The sequence below is a fragment of the Carassius auratus genome, unplaced genomic scaffold, assembly GCF_003368295.1.
Source record: "Carassius auratus strain Wakin unplaced genomic scaffold, ASM336829v1 scaf_tig00217332, whole genome shotgun sequence".
In the NCBI taxonomy this organism is placed as follows: Eukaryota; Metazoa; Chordata; class Actinopteri; order Cypriniformes; family Cyprinidae; genus Carassius; species Carassius auratus.
In genome coordinates this window covers 134405-159269 of record NW_020529010.1, presented here as the reverse complement: position 1 = coordinate 159269, position 24865 = coordinate 134405, and the positions used below count along the sequence as shown (strand labels likewise).

Sequence of the window (24865 nt, the reverse complement as noted above, 5' to 3'; positions counted from 1 at the left end):
CACGACCCGTTTCAAACGATTCAGTTCGATTTTGTGAACTGGCTCGACCAGTTCACTAAGAAGATCCGGTTAAATATAACGATTCGTTCGCGAACCGGACATCGCTTGCCAATCGCTATTAACATAAAAGAAGTTACCGCTAGAGCCATAACACAGGATCTCTGGATCTTCTGAGGTGAGGTAATTTGTTTATTCATATAATTATAAAGATACAGCTTGTTAAAGCAACATTTACATTGTCATTGCTGGATTGTTTTTCATCTGGTACAGCCTTATTTGTGCGTCTTTTCTGGTATCTGCTAACAGACATAAACATTTAGCCTAGCAGCAGGGTTGCAAACCATTCTGAATGACGGAACTGTCCTGTGTTTAATCCACAATTTTGCCCTGTTAAAACAGGCATCCGCCGTGTGACCATCTGGACAATAAGTGAATTTAAAATAATAGATTTGTAGTCACATCATTGTTTGTTTTTTGAACGTTTCAGGTATTGTCGCTATCTTTTTCTCAAGTAGCACGTGTGCTCCTAAGGTGAAAAATTTGAGAGCACAAAAAAAAACAAAAAAACAATAGTGGCTCAATGCAATTTTTTTCTCCATTTTTTATTATATGCTTTAGCTAAATAAGGGGATATAAAGAGACAATTACAAGCACAATTATTTTATTTATCAGAACGCAGAAAGTAGCCTACACAAGATTTTTAAATAGTTTTGCTTCAGACTCTGTTTAATAGGCTTGTTATGTGATTATTTATAGTTCTATTAAACTGTATGTATATTTGGTAACAATGGTTAGATTAGATTTAACTTTATTGTCATTGCAGCACGTCCTGATATTTCTGAGTTAGATGTGTTCCTAGGTCAACATATTTTGTTGACCCTGGAACAACATTTTACTCCAAAAATATATTCTTGACCATATCCCTACACCTAAACCTAACCTTAACCATGAGTAATCCCTAAAATCCGAGGAAATGATAGATGAATGACACTGATTTACGAGCAACAAACATTGATTTTAAGCGTAAACTTCACAAAATCTATAAACTGGATCTTCAAATCTGATTGGTTAATCACAATGTTGTTCCAGGACAACAAAGATGTTGTCCCAGGAACATGTCTCACTTGGTAAAATCAGGTTCTGCATCATTGCACATGTGGGTACAAGGCAACGAAATGCAGTACATGGGAAGAATAAATACAACATAACATTAGTGAAGGGAGGAGAAAAAAAGATGCTCTTTTGAGAGTACAGTTTGAGAACAGGAAAAACACCTCAGCAACAAAAGCACATAATAAAAACACCATACACACACGACTTTGCAACAGGGGAGGGGAAAAGGGGGGTGGAGGTAATCCAGCACAGGCAATCAGTCATCCGGTCCATCAGCCCTGCGGTGCTGGTCACCGATCCACTTGTCAGACTGACAAATTTGAACTTTGGCGTCAATTCGCGCCGCGTTAACAAATCAAAAACCTGCTCAAGAGTCACACTCAGACACGTGTAGAAAGCAAGAGTTTACGACTACTCTCTTAGTCCATTCTGAATCACAAAATTCAGATTCAAATTCAAAAAAACAACATTCAAATTCACAAAAATCTTCTTAAGAAATAAATTAAGAAATTTCTTAGGATAATTTCCAAGAAGTTCGTAAGAAGGTTCTTAAGTGCAATTCTTGAAAATTCTTAAGTTCTCAAATCGTACATTTTTTTCTTAAGAAGAAAATAACAGCCGTTATCTGAATGAATACAGGACGCACTGCTAAACTCACACTATTGTCTTCTTGTGCTTCCGGTAGATTATGACACTAACACTTACACAGAAAACATATCAGAACTTCAATGCCGCATGGCCCTAGCTAGAATTTTATCAGTATGGTTTGTTACACACACTATGAAGTCATCATTTTAGAGAGCAGTTGTACAGCATAAAGCAGGATTCTTTAATATCTCATAAGAGCACATAAGGTTACACATTTTACTCTTACCATTACTTGATTAATAGTAAAACAAGAAATAATGTAATAATATAATTAATATCAATCTGAAGGACATAGCAAGTCGGCATCCACACATTCAGTCCCCCGTTTTAGACCAATGTTAGGTTAAGGTCTACTAAATGAGGTCAGGGGCAGTCATGATGCATGCTGACTTAACTTAAATTAAGCAGCTGCATATGCTTAACATCTCTGGTACTGTCTTACATTTCTAGTAATAAACACATTATTTTGTACAAAATACTTCCCATATATATTCTTACTTCCCATATAGATCTACTTATTAATCCCACAATTTCTGCACTTGCATTAGTCTTTCTTCACATAAAAAGTAATGTCTTTTCCAGTGAATCATTCTGTGTGTCCCTCTACCTGGAAAAGTGTCCTCCATCCATATATGCTTTCATCAACATACCTTTGTAAATACCTCTCTTCCTACTACAGCTACTTCATACTTACCCTATAAAACAAAACATTTATCCAACAGCCTTAAGACTAAGTTTGCATATTCATTAACCAGATTCAACAAATCATTAAGGTATTATTGAAGAAAACGGCATGCACAATAACTAATTCATTTTCATGATCCTTTAGAAAGAAATTTGCCTTATTTGTTTTCTTTTTACATGTCTTCAACAGCTATGATGAATTTTAGTTAATTTGGTCATATCGAAAAATAAACTCATTACAATAAACTTATATACATTATTCTCTGGAAGCCGGGCTGTTATTGCATTCCTGAAATATATCAGACCCTCAGTCATCTCACAGATACCAAATACAGACATTGCTTATAACCAGAATCCCAGTAAAGATACCTTTTATGTTATGAAAATCTTTAATTTCCTACCAGTGGTGCAATGAGAGGGACTGAAAATCCAATATACCCTTTCACTCCAAACTTAAAAGACCATTTTGGTGTTAAAAACACAATGGTGTCCTAACCAAAAATAAACAAACCAAACATAAGACCAATATTGAGCCATCTTTAAAAATAAATATAATCATAATCATTATTTTCGCCAAAACCTAGAACACTTCCTAGGTTATTACTTAATACGGCAGCCTTTTTATTAAGTTTTATTTTCACCACGGATGCATGTATTTTTATATCATGACATTACTGTTAATCATACTCTTTTCCTTATTATTATTATTTTTAAAAATGTTATGCAAATCTTGTCAATTAACAAACCATATTACTGTACTCAAACTAAATTAACGACACATTCAGAAGCAAATCTTCAGTACCTTGTATATAGTCAATTAAGTGTTCACTGGTTTGTCAGTTAGAAATGCTTAAAGGTCAGCTACCTGATCAGTGTCTTAAAAACCCTTCGTTCATGTTTGTCATTTGGCAGTGATATTAATTTACTAAATTGTTATAAACCAAAAAACAGCAGACCTATTTCCCAATCCTATTACTAAATGAACAATACTATTGCTTAGTTCTAAATGGCCAAATATCCATTAAAGAATCATCCTCAGTTTCTGTAAATCTGTTTTGAAACCGTATACATTATCAAAAGCCCTGTCAGCGTTCACAATATTAATTTGATTTGACTTGACCGGTGTTCTACAATTTTGTTGTTTAAATATTAATTTTTCTGTGCTGTATAAATTAATTAAAACCACTTGTTACAGTATTCCTCCATCAACGGTTAGCCAGCAGATCCAAAAGTTTTTGTTCAACTTATCTCTGTTCTACATAACCCAAACTATTGCGTCACTCAGACCTCGAGGACCCACAAAGCCTTACAGCTCCTTTTGCTTTTAACCTATATTACATAAACAGGATTCACTCCTTTGTCTTCCCACCAGCCTTTCTTTATGTGAGGGTTATCTCTGGATAATTTGGTTAGTGACTTAGCCAACGTGTCACTGTTTCTCTGTCATCAAGTCCAAAATATTAATTACCTTTACCATTCGAATAACAAAGTATTAGCTTGTTTAATTTTAGACCCTCGGTTGAATTTAGACACGGGTTATAAACTTTTTCAATTTCAATATTTAATTCAGATAAACACTTTTTACACTTGCAGCTCATCCCATGTTCAGTATTCTCTTTTCATTAGATACACTCAGAATTGTAGACTTCTGTAAAGCCATTTCGCTTAACCCATCTTTAATGATAAAACACTCATTCCAGAGGTTAGTGACACAATCAATCGAAACATAACAGGAACAGAATCGTCCCCAAAAATATATAGTGGTCATCCTCATGCACGCACATACTAGACACACGAATATTGAAAACCGCTCCTATTTTTAACTTGACATATTTCTGTAAGTTGTACCTAGACTCTTATCTAGTTCTTCCAGAATCCTGTATTTCCTGCAGCTTAGGAAAGGTGCACTCAAGAACCATGAGAGCCATTGACAGCACCTACTGTTGTTAAAACATTGAGATCATTGAGGTTAATCACACTAATATTTTATGTTACATCTTCAAACAATCATGCTGATATTACTCAGTGAATTTAGATGTTACACCCGTCCAATCAGTTTAATGTTCTGCTATTTCTGTAGCCGGAGCCATCAAGCCATGTATGATGGTGGAGACTAAAAATATGACCGATAAGTTACTGGTCATAGAACAAACAGCAATACAACTGTTTAACTATTCAAAATTATTACATCTATAGCTCAGGGTCTGTATTATGATTTTAAAGACCCCATGTCTCTTCAACAATTGCTCCTAATTTTTTTATTAATTGTTTTTAGAATCTCTTATTTCTTAAATGCATTGGGCAGTTGAACATATAACTATCAATTGCCCTTTAAATGCATTAAATCTGAACTCCTTTTATCATGTCCTTTAACGTATTAGTGTCTATGATTTGATGGAAACACTGTTCTTTACTATAAATAGTTTATCACTTAAAACACAGGCTCAGATAACAGCATTTTAGCTGACTTTGATTGAGAGAGAGAATATTTAGGACTGGTAGCAATGCATTTTCATTATTTTATTTTTTTATAATTTCTTCCCAGCTTAAAACTTGTCAGAAATTACAGGCATTTTCAAATAAACATCTTTATATTTGTATTTTACTTTATTTTTGCAACTCAAAAGTTTCTCAAAGTTCTTTGCAGTCTTTGTCATTACTTTTACATCAACTTGTATTTATTCATTCACTTAATTCTGGTCATGGCTTTGGAATTACAACACTGATTTTAAATCTGTCAGGCGTTATCTGACCCATATATGTTACTTCGTGTCATGTCTTCAAAGTTACTTTGAAACCCCCGTTTATGTTACTTGTTTACAACATTATCATCTTATCATTATCATTTCTAGCACAATGCCTTTATTTAAAAATGAACTTTTATTTCATAAACACACACAAACACACACACACACACACACCCATATGATTCCAATCAGCTTATCTTTAATAAAATGGCAAAGCTTCTTAAATCTTAGCTTCTTAATCAGTTAGTCAAGCATCATATTATGGTATTAAGCACTATTTAATGATAGGACTGTAGTGATTAGGACTAAAACTTGATAACCATGTATGAATGCATATTTTTCATTTTGGATTTCTGTTAAAAAAAAAAAAGTAATAGATTATATTCATTATTATTAAAACTTAATACTACTAATGATTCTACTGTCATACTAACAATATAAAATGAATGCACTATGAATTGATGAGCTGCTGGGTTCATGAATTTTATTCACGTTGTCTGCGTTCGGTCAAACTGATTTGCTGAAATCAAAATGGACAGTAATAGATGAGCACCAGCCAATGAAATTGCCATTTGCGCATTAGCTCCGCCCACTACCGAAGAAACTGGCATATCTTCTGCTTGTTCTAAAAAGTTTAATAATTCTAAATGAACTCCATTATTTTGACAGGAAAATACAACAAAGAATATAGTTTACATGTAGCGTGTTGATTAAGCGTGGTAAGACTCTCGCTCTCTCTCTGAGTCGTGCGCCTTCACACAGAGTTTACAGTGCGTCAAATACAGGTGCGCTGTGCGTCCATTGAGATGAACTGAAAAAGTACAGATCGCTTGATGGTGAGAGAACTCTGAAGTGCTCAGTCAGTGTTCAGTGAGTGAAAATGTGCTAATCTTAAAATAGCCTTGAACACACACTAGCGAGTAAAATAAAAAAAAATAGATTTTTTTAATCCAACAGTAAAATTAATCTTTTGCCCAAACACCAGTAAATATAGAAATTACAAATTTGTCCCTCAGAACATGTCTCTGGTAATTTTACACCTTGAGCCAGAGTCATGGTGGAGGCCAGCATGAGATAAAAACAACTGTTTCATTGCAGTCAAAGCAATCTTATCTTTTAAAGAAAACAAGCTTCTAAATTTTCCAAAATGCTACTGCTAATTTGGGTGCCTACAGTCTTTTCACCAACCCAGAATTCTGTTCAATACCCTTGTTAGGACTTTCAACAATTATATAGGAACTAGAACAGATGTTATGATATCAAGGAATCAGATTAAATCATCACTCAGTTACTTCTGGGATGATTTTTAACCAATCGGCACATACATTTAGAAATTTTTATCTATCTGGTTCTTTCTTTGTTTAAAGCCAATCAGGTTTTTGTTTTAACTTTCCAATCAGAATCAAAGCTCAGACTGACCATTCTTTCATTGAATTCAAAGAATATTTTTAAAGTCGGAGCTTCAGAGCCAAACCGTTTACAGCATGCTCTCTTCTGTTTCATCATGTCTATCAGGGCTGAGCATGTTACCTAATTTGTCAGTCATATTTCTATCATAAACTAAAAAGGGATTGAGGCGGCGATCTTACCAACAGCACTTGACTTCTGCCTGATGAAACTGCAAAGTATATTCCAGAATTTCCATATACTGGTCCAATCCAATTAGTGTCATGAATAAAAATTTAAGCTCTTTCGGGGTTGTTCCTGATGCATCCCAGATCAATCAATCCTTTCCCTTAACCTATGTATCTATCTGTATATGCGCATATAGATGATCACTATCTAAGGAACTCAGTACTCTTAATGGAGTTTGTAGGCTGCTCTGCGTACAATTCAAAATCAACAACAATTATACCCTGACAGAGGATACTAATTGCATCAATGCATAAGTCAACAAAGTTCTGATTGGTTCCAAAACCTAGATAAACTCTCCAAATACGTATATCTGATACGCTGGACATTGGCAGTTGAACGTTTATCCTGGGACTGTCTGCCTATACAGACAGAGCTTCTCCCTGTACAGACAGATACTAACACACATATGCAGTTAAAAGAATCAGTCTCTCTAAACCCCTCCTTTCCTTGGGCCTTCACTGCTGTGATTGGTCACATGGTGCAGTCCTTTGTGATTGGTCCAGAGCCGTAGCGACATCTCTGTACTAATCAAAAAAAAAATTCTCTCACAGCGTAAAAAACAGCGTCTCCACGAAATTATGTTAATCTCGTTGCAACTTTACTGTGTTTGTGGGCAGGTTGGCAACCTAAAATGTGGGTGGACATTAAGCAAATGTGTTACTTCGTGACGTAGAGCCGAAACAGAATATCTATTGTGCTTTGTCGGCGTTACAACTTTGTAGATGTTTATGATCACATACAGCTACATGACACACTGCATGAAAGGTAATAGTCTAAAAGGCATAATATGGGCATAATATGGGTAAAAGTACAGATATCTTACCAGAAAATGACTTTGGTAGAAATTGAATTAACCGTTTAGAATTTTACTTGATTAAAAATCTTAATTTATGTGATATTTATTGTACTTAAGTACACAAAGTTTTTTAAAATCTTAAACGTAGTTAAGTATTCAAAGTATGAGTACCCGCCCCACTCGTCACGTACCCCCATTGCCCCTCTCAGGCAGGGGGGTACCCACGAGACTGCACTCTAGTCACCCCCCCCCCCCCCCCCCACAGTGGTGCGGCAACCTTGGGGGTAAAAGGAGACGGAAGGACGAAGAGCGACAGAAATGAGAGAGGAGAAAGAAAAACATGTCTACGGCGGCAGACTGCTTCACCCTGCTCGATGGCATCGCAGATTCACCACAGCGGCGAGGGTTCTTGGCCAGCGTGTCCCTCCTTCATCCTGGGTTTCGGCACCAGAGTAGCAATATAAAAACTCTATAATCACGGGAAGGAGGCGGAAACTGGCAGACATTCAAATAAAACTTTAATAATAAAATAAACACAAAACAGCGCGACAGCCCCTCGTGGATGACTGCCGTGCACAAATAAAAACCAAACACAAAATAAAAAACCAGGCCTGGTCATCTATCGTCCTTCACTCGTCGTTGCTCCTCTTTTATCCTTCCGAACTCCTCCGTGGGACATGAGACCTCGCTCCATTCCCACGGCTTTCGGCCCCGCTCATCACACACAGCTTGAGTAGCAAGATTTTGTTTGGTTTCAACGCCTTTTACCCATTGAGTTTTTTTGGATAAGAATAAGAAGCACTTCATCTGTGTCTTTCATTCCAACATAAGCAAACAATTCTGGTATCCACATCTTAAAAAAGCATTTAGGTATATTTAGGCCTGTCGCGATATTAGATAAATCAGTTAATCGCACAATAAAAAAAAATGTGCTCAAATTTTTCATAACGTCTCGCTAGAGTGACCAGCTTTGGGAAGCACCTTTGCTTGTGGATGTTTGCGTCTCAAGTGATATTGCATTTTACTTGCACTACTGCTTTATTTTAATACCGCATAGCATATTTTGCAAGTAACTTTGTTACCTTTCTGTCAAAATGGGCCTATTTTTCACTCCCTTCATTTGGCTTGCTCAGCTAAATATATCTGTAGGCATGTGGTTGTGTGTGTTAACGTGCCCAGTGAGTTAACACTCACACACACACACATGCATGCGTCATTTCCAAATCACTCATGCAGTTGCGCTCCTGAGGCATCTGTCGTTGCTAAGCATCCATCAGTTGTGATCTCCGTTACAACATGGACATTTCAGTAATTGATTTCCACCACCGAAAAACCCATACTGTAACTCTGCTACAAGATTTATTTACGAATAAAAGTAAAAAAAAAACTCAGTGTTTGGGTGCACCCCATTTTGCAAAAAACAATTTGGAATTTTGCCCTGAAGGAAGCTGATTGAGTTGGACCTGGTGCGCTTCCGTCATTCTGAAAAGCAGAGATGTTTTTAACTAGATGTGGTGTGGAGAGGCCTGGAAAAAAATTAGCGTGTTGCACTGTTTGTGTGTTGTGACCGCATCGCTTCCATTATGAGCGTGCATACCACATTTGAAATAACGAACTTGAGCGCCCAAAAGACGCAATATGGTACTGGCCCTTTCATTAGTCAAAATGTTTACTTCCCGTTAACGGTTAAGCGGTCAATATGAGCATCCCGAACTGGCATATAAACTAGGGCTGCACGTTTTCAAGTTTTTCATTAACCGTAAACCGAGGCCCTTAGCGGTTAATACTCGGTTAACATAGTGTGCGCCAGGGTTTCCGTTGTGCGGTAATTTCCAGACATTGGCCGAAAAAAAGAAAATGTCAGACAAAATTTCATCTCTCCGGTCAAATTGTCCAATTAAAACTGCCTAAAAATCCCGCCCACTAACACAATCTGAATTTGAGAATAAGCCTAAAATATATAAAGCAAATATACACCGACCTTTGGCTATGTTATAAAGGAACAGGCTCTAGTAATAGTTATGTAACTTTCTGTGTTTAGGCAAAGGTAACAAGCAGGCTCCGCGGCCGCCTCGCTAAGGCTATGACTAAGACTATGTTTGACAAGTACAATATTTGAAAATCGATAATTATTATTTTTTTTTTTTAAATTACATTTTATATCTGAATATTTCAACCTATAGACTTTCAAATATCAAAATGTCATGAATTAATATGTATTCGTGTACAAAATTACATATAAACATATTTTCCTATTATATTTTGCCTGGAAACGCTTCCAACAAGGCGTCGGTTCTATTTCTAGCATGCACGCGTCGAGCCGCGCGTCTCACGCAGGCAGTCGGTAAGCTCTAACCTGTTAACATGGGAGCCGAATTAAAAACAGACACGCCACGCATCCAGTGTGTCCTGACCGGCCTAATGATGCCCGGGTGTTGGCTGTTGAGATTAAAACAACGAGGTTGTACTTGAAGTATATCTAAGCACTGTATTGCAATACTTGCATTTTGCCCCGTCACTCTTAATTTTAAAGTGCTCCAACGCTGTACTTTTTTTTGCCCGCCTCATATTAGAAAAATGACTTCTTGTGGACATTACAAATGTCTGGCAGCGCTCTGGCGGTCTCTGGTGGTGCAAAAATGTATTACAACTAAATTCAATGCACGCCATTGACGTCACTTAACCGAGCAAAATGTTTCACTCGGTTACGCAATTTTTAACGGTTAATCGGTTAACCCGTTAACCATGGACACCCCTAATATAAACATAATATAACACACAAACTTTTTTAAGATTAATTAATTTTAAGCCACACAAACTCAACATGTTGGTATTTCTTGCTCGGAATCTGCAATAAAATAAAATAAAAGTTTATTGATCTTTGAAAAGGTGTTTATGTCATTATCATTATATTAGTTGAAACTGGTCTTAGATCAGACAGGTAGGATCTAAACCATCTTACAGCCTGCCCTTGAATACCTGTATAGTTTTATAACCGATCTATGAGTATGTCATGATCTATGGTGTTGAACGCAGCACTAAGATAAAGTAAAACTAGAAATGAGATGCAGCCTTGATCTGACACAAGAAGCAAGTTCATTTTCTGTGCTGTGGTGAGGCCTGAAACCTGTCTGAAATTCTTCATACAGATCCTTTTTTTTTTTGCAGGAAGGAGCATAATTGAGCAGCAACTTTTTCAAAAATTTAAGATAGAAGAGTTAATAATATTGAGAAGCAGTTCTTCTGCTACAGATAAAATCTCTTTCAGTAATTTAGGGGCTACTGGATATAATACACATGTTGTTGGTTTAGATACAGTGATAAGTTTATCCCCCCCCCAGAGTCGAGTCAGGTTCCTGGTGACCCCACGGATTTGAGTCAGGTTCCTGGTGACCCCCCCCCCCCCCCCCCCCCCAGAGTCGAGTCAGGTTCCTGGTGGCCCAACGGAGTCGAGTCAGGTTCCTGGTGGCCCCACGGAGTCTAGTCAGGTTCCTGGTGACCCCACGGAGTCGAGTCAGGTTCCTGGTAACCACCCCCCTCCCCCCCCCCAGAGTCGAGTCAGGTTCCTGGTGACCCCACGGAGTCGAGTCAGGTTCCTGGTGACCCCCCCTCCCCACCCCCCCAGAGTCGAGTCAGGTTCCTGTTGACCCCACGGAGTCGAGTCAGGTTCCTGGTAACCACCCCCCTCCCCCCCCCAGAGTCGAGTCAGGTTCCTGGTGGCCCCACGGAGTCGAGTCAGGTTCCTGGTGGCCCCACGGAGTCGAGTCAGGTTCCTGGTGACCCCACGGATTCGAGTCAGGTTCCTGGTGACCCCCCACCCCCCACCCCCCCAGAGTCGAGTCAGGTTCCTGGTTACCCCCCCCCCCCCCCCCCAGAGTCGAGTCAGGTTCCTGGTGAACTCTCCTTAGTCGATTCAGGTGTTCGTGGACCCTCCAGATTCAGGGCTAGTCACCGCTGACCTTCCAGAGTCAGGGCTAGTCACCGCTGACCTTCCAGAGTCAGGGCTAGTCACCGATGACCTTCCTGAGCCAGGGCTAGGTACCATGGACTTTCCAGAGACAGGGTTAGTCACCGTTGACCTTTCAGAGTCAAGTCAAGTCACCGGTGATCTTCATGAACAAAGGCAAGTCACCACTGATCTTCATGAACAAAGGCAAGTCACCACTGATCTTCATGAACAAAGGCAAGTCACCATTGATCTTCATGAGCAAATACAAGTCACCAATGATCTTCATGTACAAATGCAAGTCAGGGCAGAACAGAAGACCACCACAACCGTGTGATCAGGGCGGAAGCCCCCCCAGGGCAGAGCAAAAGACCACCACAACCTTGTGATTGAGGCCAGAGTCCCCCAGGGCGGAGCAGAAGACCACCACACTCCTGTGGTCAAGGTGGAAGCCCTCCAGGGCAGAGGAGAAGACCACCACACCCCTGTGGTCAAGGCGGAAGCCCTCCAGGGCGGAACAGAAGACCACCACACCCCTGTGGTTAAGGTGGAAGCCCTCCAGGGCGGAGCAGAAGACCCTCCAGGGCGGCATGTACAAATGCAAGTCACCAAGAATCTTCATGAGCAGTGTCGGGTCAGCACCGATCTTCTGGAGTCCAGTATGTACACCATGGGATTGCCAGAGTTTTGTCCTCCCGTTGGTCTGACCACACGGTTGTGGTGGTCTTCTGCTCCGCCCTGGGGGCCTTCGGCCTCGACCACAAGGACGTGGTGGTCTTCTGCTCCGCCCTGGAGGGCTTCCGCCCTGACCACACTGTTGTGGTGGTCTTCTGTTCTGCCCTGGAGGGCTTCCGCCTTGACCACAGGGGTGTGGTGGTCTTCTCCTCTGCCCTGGAGGGCTTTCACCTTGACCACAGGAGTGTGGTGGTCTTCTGCTCCGCCCTGGGGGACTCTGGCCTCAATCACAAGGTTGTGGTGGTCTTTTGCTCTGCCCTGGGGGGCTTCCGCCCTGATCACACGGTTGTGGTGGTCTTCTGTTCTGCCCTGGTTGGCGCTACGTGATGTCCTTTATGGACTTATGTTTTGTGCTTCTTGTTTTCTGTTATGTTTTCTGTCTGTTCCCCTCTTTGAGCCTGGCCTTCCGTCCCTCCCCCTGAACCTCCACCTGTCCGCCTCCCTCCTGATCTCTGTGTTGTGTCTTGTTGTGGAGCGTCTGGGAGCCGCTCCGTAGAGGGGGAGTATTGTCACAGTGTCTGGGTTGTGTTCCCTGGGTGTCCACTAGATGTCCTCTTTTCCCACGGTGTCTGTCACTTCATTAATCACATTCCTCAGGTCCCCGCTTAATTATTGCACCCAGCTGTCACTAATTACCAATCATCACACTCTGTCAGTTTCCCATTAGCGTTTGTCTCTCCTTGTGTATTTAACCCGGTCTGTTTTAGTATGTGTCACGGAGTCCTTGTTTGATAGTCACGTCCGTCTCTAGTCTGGTTCTTGCTTTTTGTCCTTGTCAGTTTATGTTCTGGATTGATGTTTTGGTTTTGACCCCTGCATGGACTGTTTTCTCTTTTGGATTTACCCTGAATAAATGACATACCCGCATTTGGTTCTCTCACCGTGTTCCCTTGTATGAGTATGATGGGGCTCATGCTTATAATAATAGCTTGGTGGAGTAGACTTATTTAGACAAATATAATCATTTGGTTTTAGCCAGGATATAGTCAAGCAGAGTACATCAAAACTATTATCTGTGATTATTTCATTTAGAATAACTGATTTCGGTGTGAGTGATCTTATGTTAATGCCCATAGTTCACCCAAAAATCAAAATGATGTCATTAATAACTCACCCTCATGTCGTTCCTAACCCGTGAGACCAAGGTCCTAAACTGTTTATCTTCTTAACACGGTTTATGATATTTTAGATTTAGTCCAAGAGCTCTCAGTCCCTCCATTAAAACTGTGTGTACGGTATACTGTCCATGTCCAGAAAGGTAAGAAAAACATCATCAATGTAGTCCATGTGACATCAGAGAGTCAGTTAGAATCTTTTGATGTAACTGGATCTTTTTGAACCAGTTCACCAAATCGAACTGAATCGTTTTAAACGGTTTGCATCTCTAATACGCATTAATCCACAAATGACTTAAGCTGTTAACTTGTTTAATGTGGCTGACACTTCCTCTGAGTTCAAACAAACCAATAACCTGGAGTAATTAATTTACTCAAACAGTACACTGACTGAACTGATGTGAAGAGAGAACTGAAGATGAACACAGAGCCGAGCAAGATAACGAACAAAAGATTGAGTTGTTCATTTTGGGTGAACTATCCCTTTAATGCCAAAACTTTAAAAATAGTTTTTTGTTTATTTATTTTAAATTTTCCTGGTTTAATCATGATCAGATTTTTCTAGATGCTACAATTTATATTTTGACCTTACTACTCAGGGAACCGACACAGTCTTATTTTTTTATTTTTTTATTTTACCAAATGTAATAGCTTGTCCTGGCACGATGATTGTCGTCCCAATCAGGCTCCTGAAGTCCCTTTTCAGTATCTCTGTCTGCCGCAGCGTGGTGTTGTTAACCTCGGAGTGTAGCACGACCGCTCCGGGTTTCTCGTTGGCCTCAGGATCGCGGGTATCTGCACAGAAACATCGAGAACACGAGCACCAGGGAAGCAGTGAATGTGCACTTTATGTTCGGCTATGGTAGCACGGACGTGTTGGGCGATGGAGTCTCTGATGATCACAGCAGTGTGTTTCATCTTGCGGAGGGGAACAAAGTAGTTCCAGGTGGAGAAAGGAGGTGGCAGAGGGGGAGAGGTCATTGCCTTTGGCCTGGCTTGTGTCCTTTACTGCAGGTGTACCCAGGATCCGTGGTGTCCCAACTTCGGAGTGAAGCACATCTGGGAAGATTGTATCTTGGGGGCACCGGCCCTGTGCAGAAAAACACATGGAGTAGAAGTAGTGGGCTGTGTACTGTGTAGAAGTAGTGCGCTGTATACTTACCCAGGACTTGTGAGCATCAGCCCAGGAGGTTCTGCTTCTGCACCAGGTCACGAATCTGCTTCTCCACAGCCTCCAGCTTTTAGTTGTCTATATTTAGTAGAATGTGTTCAACACACAAAAAAGAGTGACGATCAGGTCAACACAGAGTAGTATATAAATTCTTCTTTGAAAAAAATGGCGGTGGTATCGGATTGTATCGTATCGGCAGATACTCCGAATTTTCAATGTTGGATCGGATTGGTTTTGAAGAAATTGTATTATTGCGTCCCTACATTTAAAGCCTGTGATGTGGCCACTCAATGTTACCAGAACTCATGCTTATTATATTGGTCACATCACATCCCGCAGTGTAACAAAATATTATAGAATTAAAAAAATATATATAAAAAAAAAAAAACATTTGGAAAATGTTATGATATATTTGGAAAAGCTGTGCTTCCTGCATAAACCTGCCCAAGTTGGTTATAGCAGAAGCTTGTTTGCCATACACATTTACCTTGTTTAAGTTCTTAATTCAGGTTACATATATTATGTTTTATTTGTGGTCACTTATTTATAATAAGACTAATCAGACTTATTTTGAATAATAAAGTTTATTGTTAAATTGTGAAATACCCAGCCTCCACAGCCCTGTGAGGGCTGAAAGACATTCTATGGTGATATAGACCTAGAATACTTTAAGCTTTTGTATATTTTAAGTTAAGCAATATTGCATGATGTGTGTGAATTAATGAAAGCATCAATTTGATAACGGATGTATTTTTTATTTATTTTGGCAGATCTGCTCCTCCAACTGCACAGGAATTTACCCTACATTTCAACACCTCCCACAACAATTAATGAAAGGGTTTATGAAAGAAAGCTGAAAACATGACTGATGCAGAACCCTGCGAAATAAAACTGGAAGATACTAAAGAACAAATAGGTTTGTGTTTATTCTTCATTATTCACTAAGTTTATAAATTTTCATTCATTACTTGGCGTACTGGCACTTGTTAAAGGCATTAACAGTACATAAATCACTAATGCTAACAAAAATGGCCCCTTCAAAAAGAAAAGATATACCGTAAAAAATGAAAAGAATAATATGAGCCAGTATTGTCTTCAGCTATTGTTTTGAATAGACTTGTTTTTTGTTTGTTTTTTACTTCTATGAATTACAACTGCAGTCAGGGGTACAAAAAGTAAAGCAAATAAACAAACATACAAATACATATACATAATCAGTGACAAATTTAAAAGTAAAACAAAAATGAGAAAATGTTTACAGATTGAAACACATTTTGCAGCTTTCTTATTTTTCAGCCCCAATATTGTATTTAGGTATTGCAACATCAAAAGTAACATGACCGCCCCTCGTGCTTTACCGCTATCTTTCTCTTAGTAGCCTAAAGTATTCAATTTTTATTTTTTTGTTTTTTTTTGGGGGGCTTAAAGGGATTAGTTCATCCAAAAATGAAAATTACCCCACAAATTACTCGCCGTCAAGTCATCCTAGGTACATATGACTTTTTCTTCTTTCAGATGAATCCAGTTGGAGTTGTATAAAAAATAGTCTTTGATCTTTCAAGCTGTTTAATGGCACTCCTACGTCATCTGCCCGGAACTGCTTCCATTTACAACAGTGAGCACAAGCTACATTAATTATTACATTTTGAATATGGATATTTTTCTTACAAAACGGCATCGATTTGTTACAGGATCGATTTTGTTCACTCCCTGGAGCCGTGTGAGACACTTGGATAGATGGGCACTTTTTCTTTATCTTCTTTTGGACTGATGCATGCACTACCGCTGATTGGCATTCAACAGCTTGAAAGATTGCTTCACATATGTTTTATATCTGTTAATTATTTGTCAGATATATTTCATATTTTTATACCTTTTTTATATAGATAATATTGTGTTTTATTTTTTTGGAAATAAATTGTTATTTTTAATGTAACTTGCATATATTTGCCTTAAATCATCCTGGCGACCCATTTTTGACCCAGGATTTGAAAACCTAAGCTGTATTGTTGTTGTTGTCACTGTTGGTCACGGCTCCTTTTAACTGCTGATTTGAATCCAGTAATGTTTAATTTACAAATGAAGCACTGCCCCACAAGCAGCAGTGATTTGAGCTTTTATAGTTGCTGCTACTACATTCCAAAGAAGAATGGCAGCCTAAGGCTAATTTCATATTCAAATAGCTCCCATCACAGACCATTCTTGCAAATTACTTTTGAGAGTTTGGCGAACCAATATACAGTCTCACAGCCTGTTCCCTCCTGGAGTTTGTCTATGATACTTAACCTGTTAAATGTCACCCCGTCCCGTATACGGGACGCCTACGTTGACTATACTATATTACAATCAAATCTAATCTAATCTTGACAAACTATATATCGTTGGAAAGGTCTAAGACTCCCTAATATATATTTTACCAATATTTTTTGTTAAAAATTATGTAGGAAAAGTAATAGATGAATTTATGACAAGAGTGCACCCTCAGAAATCTACATTACAAAAGGAGCTTTGACCTCTGTTTAAAAAAAAAGACTTCCTCGTTGCCTTTTTCTCTATCACATTTTAGAAATCATCAGAAGTTATATATCACTTGAAAACATAAAATCTCAAAATTCATCCTTCAAAACCCATTTTAAAATCAGACATTGCATTACCATGTAAATGGTACATCAAAATCATGTTACAAAATGTTTTCAGTCATGAATTATAAAAATTTATGTTTGTATCATTCACATTCATCTCTATCTTCAAAAACGTGAGTGACAGTTAACAGGTTTTAATAGAGGTGTGAGGAGACTTATCCCACAATCTGAGATGAGACTGTGTTCACGAGATGAGATTATTTTTTTACTTTTTTATTTTATTTTTTAAATCCTCAATGATGAAATATACATGGAAAAATTTTATTAAAATGTAAAAACACAAAATGCTAAAAATGTAGGTGCATTTTGAAATCAACTTGTAGTTTATTAAACATCCATTTTAATAAATTGTATGCAATTTGTAATAACATGTAAACTGCAAAATGTTTTGCCACAAACTCAACTGACAGGAAAGTAATTGCACAAATTCTAAATAGTGTGTGTGTGTGTGTGTGTGTGTGTGTTTGTGTTTTTAAAAGATTTTCTATAAACCTTTTCTTTTAATAAACATTTTTTCTTTAATTTTAGACTTCATAGAAGACAACAAAAAGATTGAAGAACTGATTAAAGAGGGGGAGAACCATCATGTCAAAACTGAAGAAGCATTCTGGAGATCCTCCTTGACAATAAGAGACAAAACATGGCCTGAGTGTGAAACAAAAGCAGTTAAAAGCAGTAAAACATTTTTTAGACCACATTTCCTGAAGGACCACCTGAAAGTCCATACGAAGGACAAGACTTACGTATGTCATTTATGTGGAAAGAGTTTTAGTCACACGGCTGCTTTAAAGATACATCAGAAAAGACACAGCGGTGTGAAGGATCATGCTTGCTCTGAGTGTGGGAAGACTTTTTTTAGATATGCTGAGATGAAAGCGCACCAGACAGTTCACACTACAGAAAAACCTTACAAGTGTTCACAATGTGACAAGAGATTCAAACGGTCAGAATATCTGCGAATACATGAGAGGATCCACACTGGAGAGAAGCCGTACACATGTGATCAGTGTGGAAAGAGTTTCAGAAAATGTGATGTTTTTAAAAAACATGTGCTTACTCATTCTAGAGAGAGACTAGAAAATTGTGACCAAAGCAGAAGAACATTTCTAAAGGACCACTTGAAAGCTAATACAAAGGAGAAGCCTTACATATGTTATTTATGTGGAAAGAGTTTTAGTCAGATGATTTCATTAAAGATACATCAGAAAAGACACATTGGTGTGAAGGATCATGTTTGCTCTAAGTGTGGGAAGACTTTTTTTACATATGGTGCAATGAAAGTACACCAGACAGTTCACACTACAGAAACACCTTACAAGTGTTCACACTGTGACAAGAGATTCAAACGGCCAGATTATCTGAGAATACATGAGAGGATCCACACTGGAGAGAAACCATATACATGTGAACAATGTGGGAAGAGCTTCAGACTAAAAGAAATGCTTAATCGACACATTGATATTCACAATGGAGAGAAGCCGCTCACATGTGAACAATGTGGAAAGAATTTCACACAAAAAAGTAACCTTATCAAACACATGAAAATACACACTGGAGAGAAGCAACACACGTGTGATCAGTGTGGGAAGGGTTTCTCAGACAAAGGAAACCTTAAATACCACATGAATATCCACACTGGAGAGAAGCCACACACATGTGATCAGTGTGGCAAAAGTTTTGCACATAAAGGAAACCTTTTCAAACACATGAAAAGACACTCTGGGGAGAAGCCACACACATGTGATCAATGTGGGAAGAGTTTCGCAGAAAAGGGAACCCTTCATGAGCACATGAGGATCCACACTGGAGAGAAGCCATACACATGTGATCAGTGTGGGAGGAGTTTCATGCGAAGAACAACCCTTCACAGTCACAAGAGAACCCACAGTGGGGAGAAGCCGTACACGTGTGATCAGTGTGGGAGGAGTTTCAGACAAAGAGGAACCCTTATTGCACACAGGTTAACCCACAGTGGAGAGAAGTCCTATACCTGTGTTCAGTGTGGGATGAGTTTCGAACAAAAAGATGGACTTCATGATCACATGAAAATCCATAGTGGAGAGAAGCCGTACACATGTGATCAGTGTGGAAGGAGTTTCACAAAAAGAGGAACACTAGATGCACACAAGAAAACCCACAGTGGAGAGAAGCCATACAGATGTGATCAGTGTGGAAGGAGTTTCACAAAAAGAGGAACACTAGATGCACACAAGAAAACCCACAGTGGAGAGAAGCCATACACATGTGATCAGTGTGGGAAGAAATTCAAACGTAAAGAAAGCCTCCATGATCACATGAAAATCCACACTGGAGAGAAGCCGTTCACATGTGATCAGTGTGGGAGGAGTTTCATACGAAGAGTAACCCTTTACGCACACAAGAAAACCCACAGTGGGGAGAAGCCGTACACGTGTGATCAGTGTGGGAAGAAATTCAAACGTAAAGAAAGCCTCCATGATCACATGAAAATCCACACTGGAGAGAAGCCGTTCACATGTGATCAGTGTGGAAGGAGCTTCATACGAAGAGTAACCCTTTACAAACACAAGAAAACCCACAGTGGGGAGAAGCCGTACACGTGTGATCAGTGTGGGAAGAAATTCAAACATAAAGAAAGCCTCCATGATCACATGAAAATCCACACTGGAGAGAAGCCGTACACATGTGATCAGTGTGGGAGGAGCTTCATACGAAGAGTAACTCTTTACAAACACAAAAAAACCCACACTGGACTGAAACAGCACCAGACAGTTCACACTACAGAAACACCTTACAAGTGTTCACACTGTGACAAGAGATTCAAACGGTCAACACAACTTCAAATACATGAGAAGATCCACACTGGAGAAAAGCCTCATCACTGCCATTCATGTGGAAAGAGATTCACTCAATTATCTTCTTTAATCTGTCATAAATTACATGTGTGCATATCTGAAATTACAGTAATTGGATAAAGTTCTGATCCTGTACATCCAGGTGCTAGGTACGGCTGAATCAAGTAATTATTTTGTTCAGAGATTATTCAAATGAGTAATCTTTTTGTTGATTATTTCACAGATTAATCAGTACCTCCTCAGAAGTCATCAATACATCAACTTGCTCAGAAATGAAACACAAAAATAAACGGGAATTTCAACAACATATAGGCGGCTAAAGTATTCATCTACAAATTCTTGTTAGTGGCAATTTTGAGAACACTGAGGTTTGCAAGAGTCAATTTGTGATTCATTACAATTAGTGCTGCACAATTAATTGTATTGCAATTGCAATCGTGATATCAGCCTGTGCGATTATATGATGCCAAAATGTTGCAATTATATTAAAGCTGCAGTAGGTAACTTTTGTAAATATATATTTTTTACATATTTGTTAAACCTGTCATTATGTCCTGACAGTAGAATATGACACAGATAATCTGTGAAAAAAATCAAGCTCCTCTGGCTCCTCCCAGTGGTCCTATTGCCATTTGCAGTTACGGACCGCTCCCGGTAAGAATACCGCAGCTTTAAATAAGTGTGGATTGAGAACACATACATTCTGAGAACACTTGTGTGCTCAGTGAGGAGACCAGAATGAAGATGGATGCCGGGGAGATCTACACTGATCTGGTGAATTTCAAAAGGCAATGGCTACTGTGACGTTCTTTTCAACCACTACAGACCTGTGGTAAAGAAGGACAAGTGAACCGTTTATTAGATTGACTGTGCACGTTGTCGCAGAGGAGTTTGAACTGAAAAGTCACTGCCTGCAAACATTGTATTTCCCCGACAACCACATCGGAGAGAACATAGCCTTGGGCTTGAGTGAGGCACTGGCTGTGTGGGACCTCTGTGCGGAGCGACAGGTCACCATCACAACAGACAATGGCACCAACATTATCAAAGCGGTAGAGCTTGATCAGTAGACTAGAATCAACCTTACTAAGACAGAACTCCAGGTGGTTTCAGCTAAACCATCGTTTCATCACAACTTCTCTATACAGTTGGGTTTGTCAAACATAACTCCTTCCAGGACAGCCAGAAACCTAGGAGTTGTGATGGATCATCAGTTAAGATTCACAGATCATATTGCTACAACGACACTGTCCTGCAGATTTGCCTTATACAATATTAGGAAGATCCCTTCCTGTTAGAGCAAGCCACCCAACTTCTTGTCCAAGCTCTTGTTCTCTCTAGACTGGACTATTGTAATGGTCTCCTGGCGGGCCTTCCTGCAAGGTCAATCAAGCCTCTGCAACTGATCCAGAATGCAGCAGCAAGGGTTGTCTTCAATGAGCCAAAAAAAGTTCACGTTACTTCTCTCCTCATGAAGTTACATTGGCTACCACTACCAGTAGCCGCTCTAATCAAATTCAAGGTACTGATGCTTGCCAACAAGACAACCACTTGCATGGCACCAACATACCTAAACGCACTAGTCCAATCTTATGCAAACTCTTGGCATTCTCTTGATGAGCTTGAAAACCTGAAATGGTCTTCCAACAGTCTTGAAGGAGTTCCCCGAGAGATGCTTAGCACTTGTTGGCCCTTTTGCCTTCTGTCTGCGGTCCAGCTCACCCCTAAACCATCTCCCTTGGGTTCAGGGCCGGTGATGTGTTTTTTTTTTTTTTTGAGAATATAAAAATTTGCACATATTCCTGTGAGGGATATGTATAGGGTTGGTAGAGCGATGGAAAATATGGTTTGAACAGTATAGAAACCATTACGTCTGTGGAATGTCCTCACAATTCACAAAAGCAAACTTTTGTTTGTGTGTGTTCTCATGTTTGTATTACTGTGTTATGCTATGAATATGAATTGAGCATGTAATCAGAATGTTAATATTAAACATTTCGCAATGTCACTGTAGTAAGTATTTTTTTTAATCTTATCAATCACAGAAAATGCTCTGAAAGATAATGCACAATCCATTAGCAGAGCTACTGGGATATGCAGGAAGATTGTTGAAAGAAAAGAATGACCTTAAGGGAAGCACAACGAGAGCTCAACCTCCCAGAGCATGCCATGGTGACAGACTCCTCAACACGATGGGGTTCCACTCAGAAAATGATAGCAAGAGTACTAGAGCAGCAAAGTGCATTGTCCCAAGTTCTCTCTACAGACAGCAAAGTGCGAGGTCTACTCCTTTCATGGCAGGACCTGGAGGTCTTGGAATCTGTAAACAAGTCACTAAGCCTACTCCAGGACTACAAGTGCCTTATTGGGTGAACGTTATGTGAGCATATCTTGTGTGAAACCTGCTGTGCATCTTCTGAACACCTCAGTGCTGGCTGAAGATGAAACAGATGCTGACCTGACCAAATCACTGAAATCAAAAATTGTTAGCTAACTCAACAACAAATATACAGCCACACAGGACTTGCTAAACTTCAGAGCTTTCCTAGACCCAAGGTTCCGAACTCAATACATCTCTGAAGAAGAGACCTAGACCTTAAAGGTACTAGGCATCTCTGAGTTGATAGTGAGTGAAACTGATTACTTAACTGGTAAGAATTCAATATAACAAATTTCTAAAATGTGCATTATTTGTTTCAGGAAATTCAACACCAGCAAATCTGTAGCCCAACGGACTGCAGTGATGGAAAATGATAACATGGATGTGGTGCTAAAGCCCAGAAGAAAATTCTGGCCAGTTTCTACAAGGAAATCACATGCACAGCACCAAGAGCATCATTGTCATCCACATCTTATCTTATGCCACAGTTTAGAGAAGCAGTGGCCACTGAACTCAATGTTTACATTTACATGCCATATATAGAGCATGGAGAAAATCAACTGAAATGCTGTTAAGATCCACAAAGTAAACTTCCCTAGGTAGCATTGAAATATCTAGGCATACAAGCAACGAGCTCTACATCAGAGAGAGCTTTTTGCACTAGTGGTAATGTTGTGTCGAATCAACACTCTGAAACCAGACAAGGTGGATATGCTTGTCTTTTTGGCAAAGAACCTCTAATGTGATAAGTTTAATTTAGAAAGAGGATTTGTAAGTACCAGTTGGTCATTAAAAAAAAAAAAATACTTTTTGAGTGAACCATAATTTTATATCCAGTTTCCAAAAGAAGTTTATACAGAGTACGTTACATCCTGCGTTAATGTCCCTGTTTGTTTGGACAAAATGTTTAAAATGTCATATTTTTTGTGAAAATGTGTATGTTTTTATAAAAACAAATTATTTCAGCTATAATAAAAAAATGTTTGTTAATGCAAATGTTATTTCATTTTGTAAAAAAAAATATTTTTGGAAACATCTATAGTTTAAAAAAAAACAAATGTTAGCATTATCACTAATCTGTGTGTGCAATTTCCTTAAAAACATATCAAGTTGACATTTATTGTAATCACATATTGACCTCAATAACCGCAATATGAACATTTTCCCAATCGTGCAGTCCATTAATAGTATTTTTGTGCCATGACCATGGGGTAGGAACATGTGCAACATGTACACTTACACTTAATTAAATGTAATTAGGCAAAATATTTTAACAGTTTATGCTCATTCTGAGCGCCAAATATGTTTTGTTTAGTTGATGTTTTTCACTAAGCAACTGCATGCAGTGTAAAATGACGTTCAGGTTTGAGCCAGGGATGATTCATTTTAACACCTAATATCTTTTTTATTATTATTAACCTCATCTATATAAATATACAGCATCACACCATCTTTTTTCAGCCAAAAGTAATGATGTATATTTATGGTAAAGGCTGATTGGCCTTTCACCAATGAGAAACATTTCGGCTCACCAATTTCTCTGACATGCAGGAGCTGTCTTTAAAACTAGAAAGAAGCTGGTTAGAAATAAAATCAAGAAGTATATTTAGAAATGATAGCAGCAGCATTGGGACAAATATACCAGATGTAAACATTTGTATCAAATACGGTCAGCAGTGGGTAAGGGAAGAGTTGGGCCAGAACTGAGGAGAACATTACAAGGGTAGGATTTGGGCATACAAGGTTAAACAGCTACAATGCATTTAATAAGCAAACATCCAGCAGGTCTTTGAGAGGTATGTGACTTTAACGAAACAGTTCAACATGTTACAATGTACTGTAAGAAATGTATTGGGTAAAGAAATTAGTTAAAGAATGAATTAGAGAATACGGGTGCGTTTACAATTAAGAATTTATAGAACCCAGGTAGAAATGTAATAGCATTTATGTTAAAATATTTTGGAAGTACTGGTTTGCTCAAGTGAATATAAGTTTTTTTTTTTTTTTTTTTTTTCGTTCTTTTGTGACGTGACGTGACAACATTGGCTAGAGTCATTTGCAACCTTCCTTACAAATGGGTGCATATTATTTGTTATTATTATTTTTTATAATAATTATTGGTTATGCATTAAATGTTGTCCATATGATGGCGAAATCACTTTGATGAAGATATGTTTTTTTTTTTCAAAATTACCTTGTTGTATGATTTATGTCTTTTGAGTTCACCCTTCAGATTAGACTATAGAACTGTAGTGTTACTTGTTTAGGATTCAAAATAATATTTGCTTTTAATTTATGCCATCATGTCCTTTTTGAGTAATCTTCTTGTACATATATTAGACCAATATGTCAAGTTTGCCTAGGAAAAGCAATTATTATACCAGCAAACTCAAACTGTAAGAAATATATTGGGGAAATA

General features: G+C 38.7%; 2 protein-coding genes across 3 annotated transcripts in view; both read left to right on the top strand.

The window, feature by feature from the left end:
* Nucleotides 1-23: 23 nt before the first annotated feature.
* On the top strand, nt 24-21307 carry LOC113100677 (oocyte zinc finger protein XlCOF6). Its single transcript, XM_026265304.1, has 5 exons — nt 24-175; nt 15361-15506; nt 17761-20215; nt 20290-20434; nt 20792-21307. The coding sequence occupies exons 2-3, from the start codon at nt 15452-15454 to the stop codon at nt 20184-20186; spliced, it is 2481 nt and encodes an 826-aa protein (XP_026121089.1). The 5' UTR covers nt 24-175; nt 15361-15451; the 3' UTR covers nt 20187-20215; nt 20290-20434; nt 20792-21307.
* The window catches only part of LOC113100676 (zinc finger protein 721-like), a 56016-nt gene continuing 31252 nt past the window's right edge, over nt 102-24865 (top strand). For both annotated transcript variants that reach the window (XM_026265303.1, XM_026265301.1), the window contains exon 1: nt 102-175. The gene's annotated coding sequence lies outside the window, so the exon portion shown is untranslated. The remainder of the gene's footprint in view (nt 176-24865) is intronic.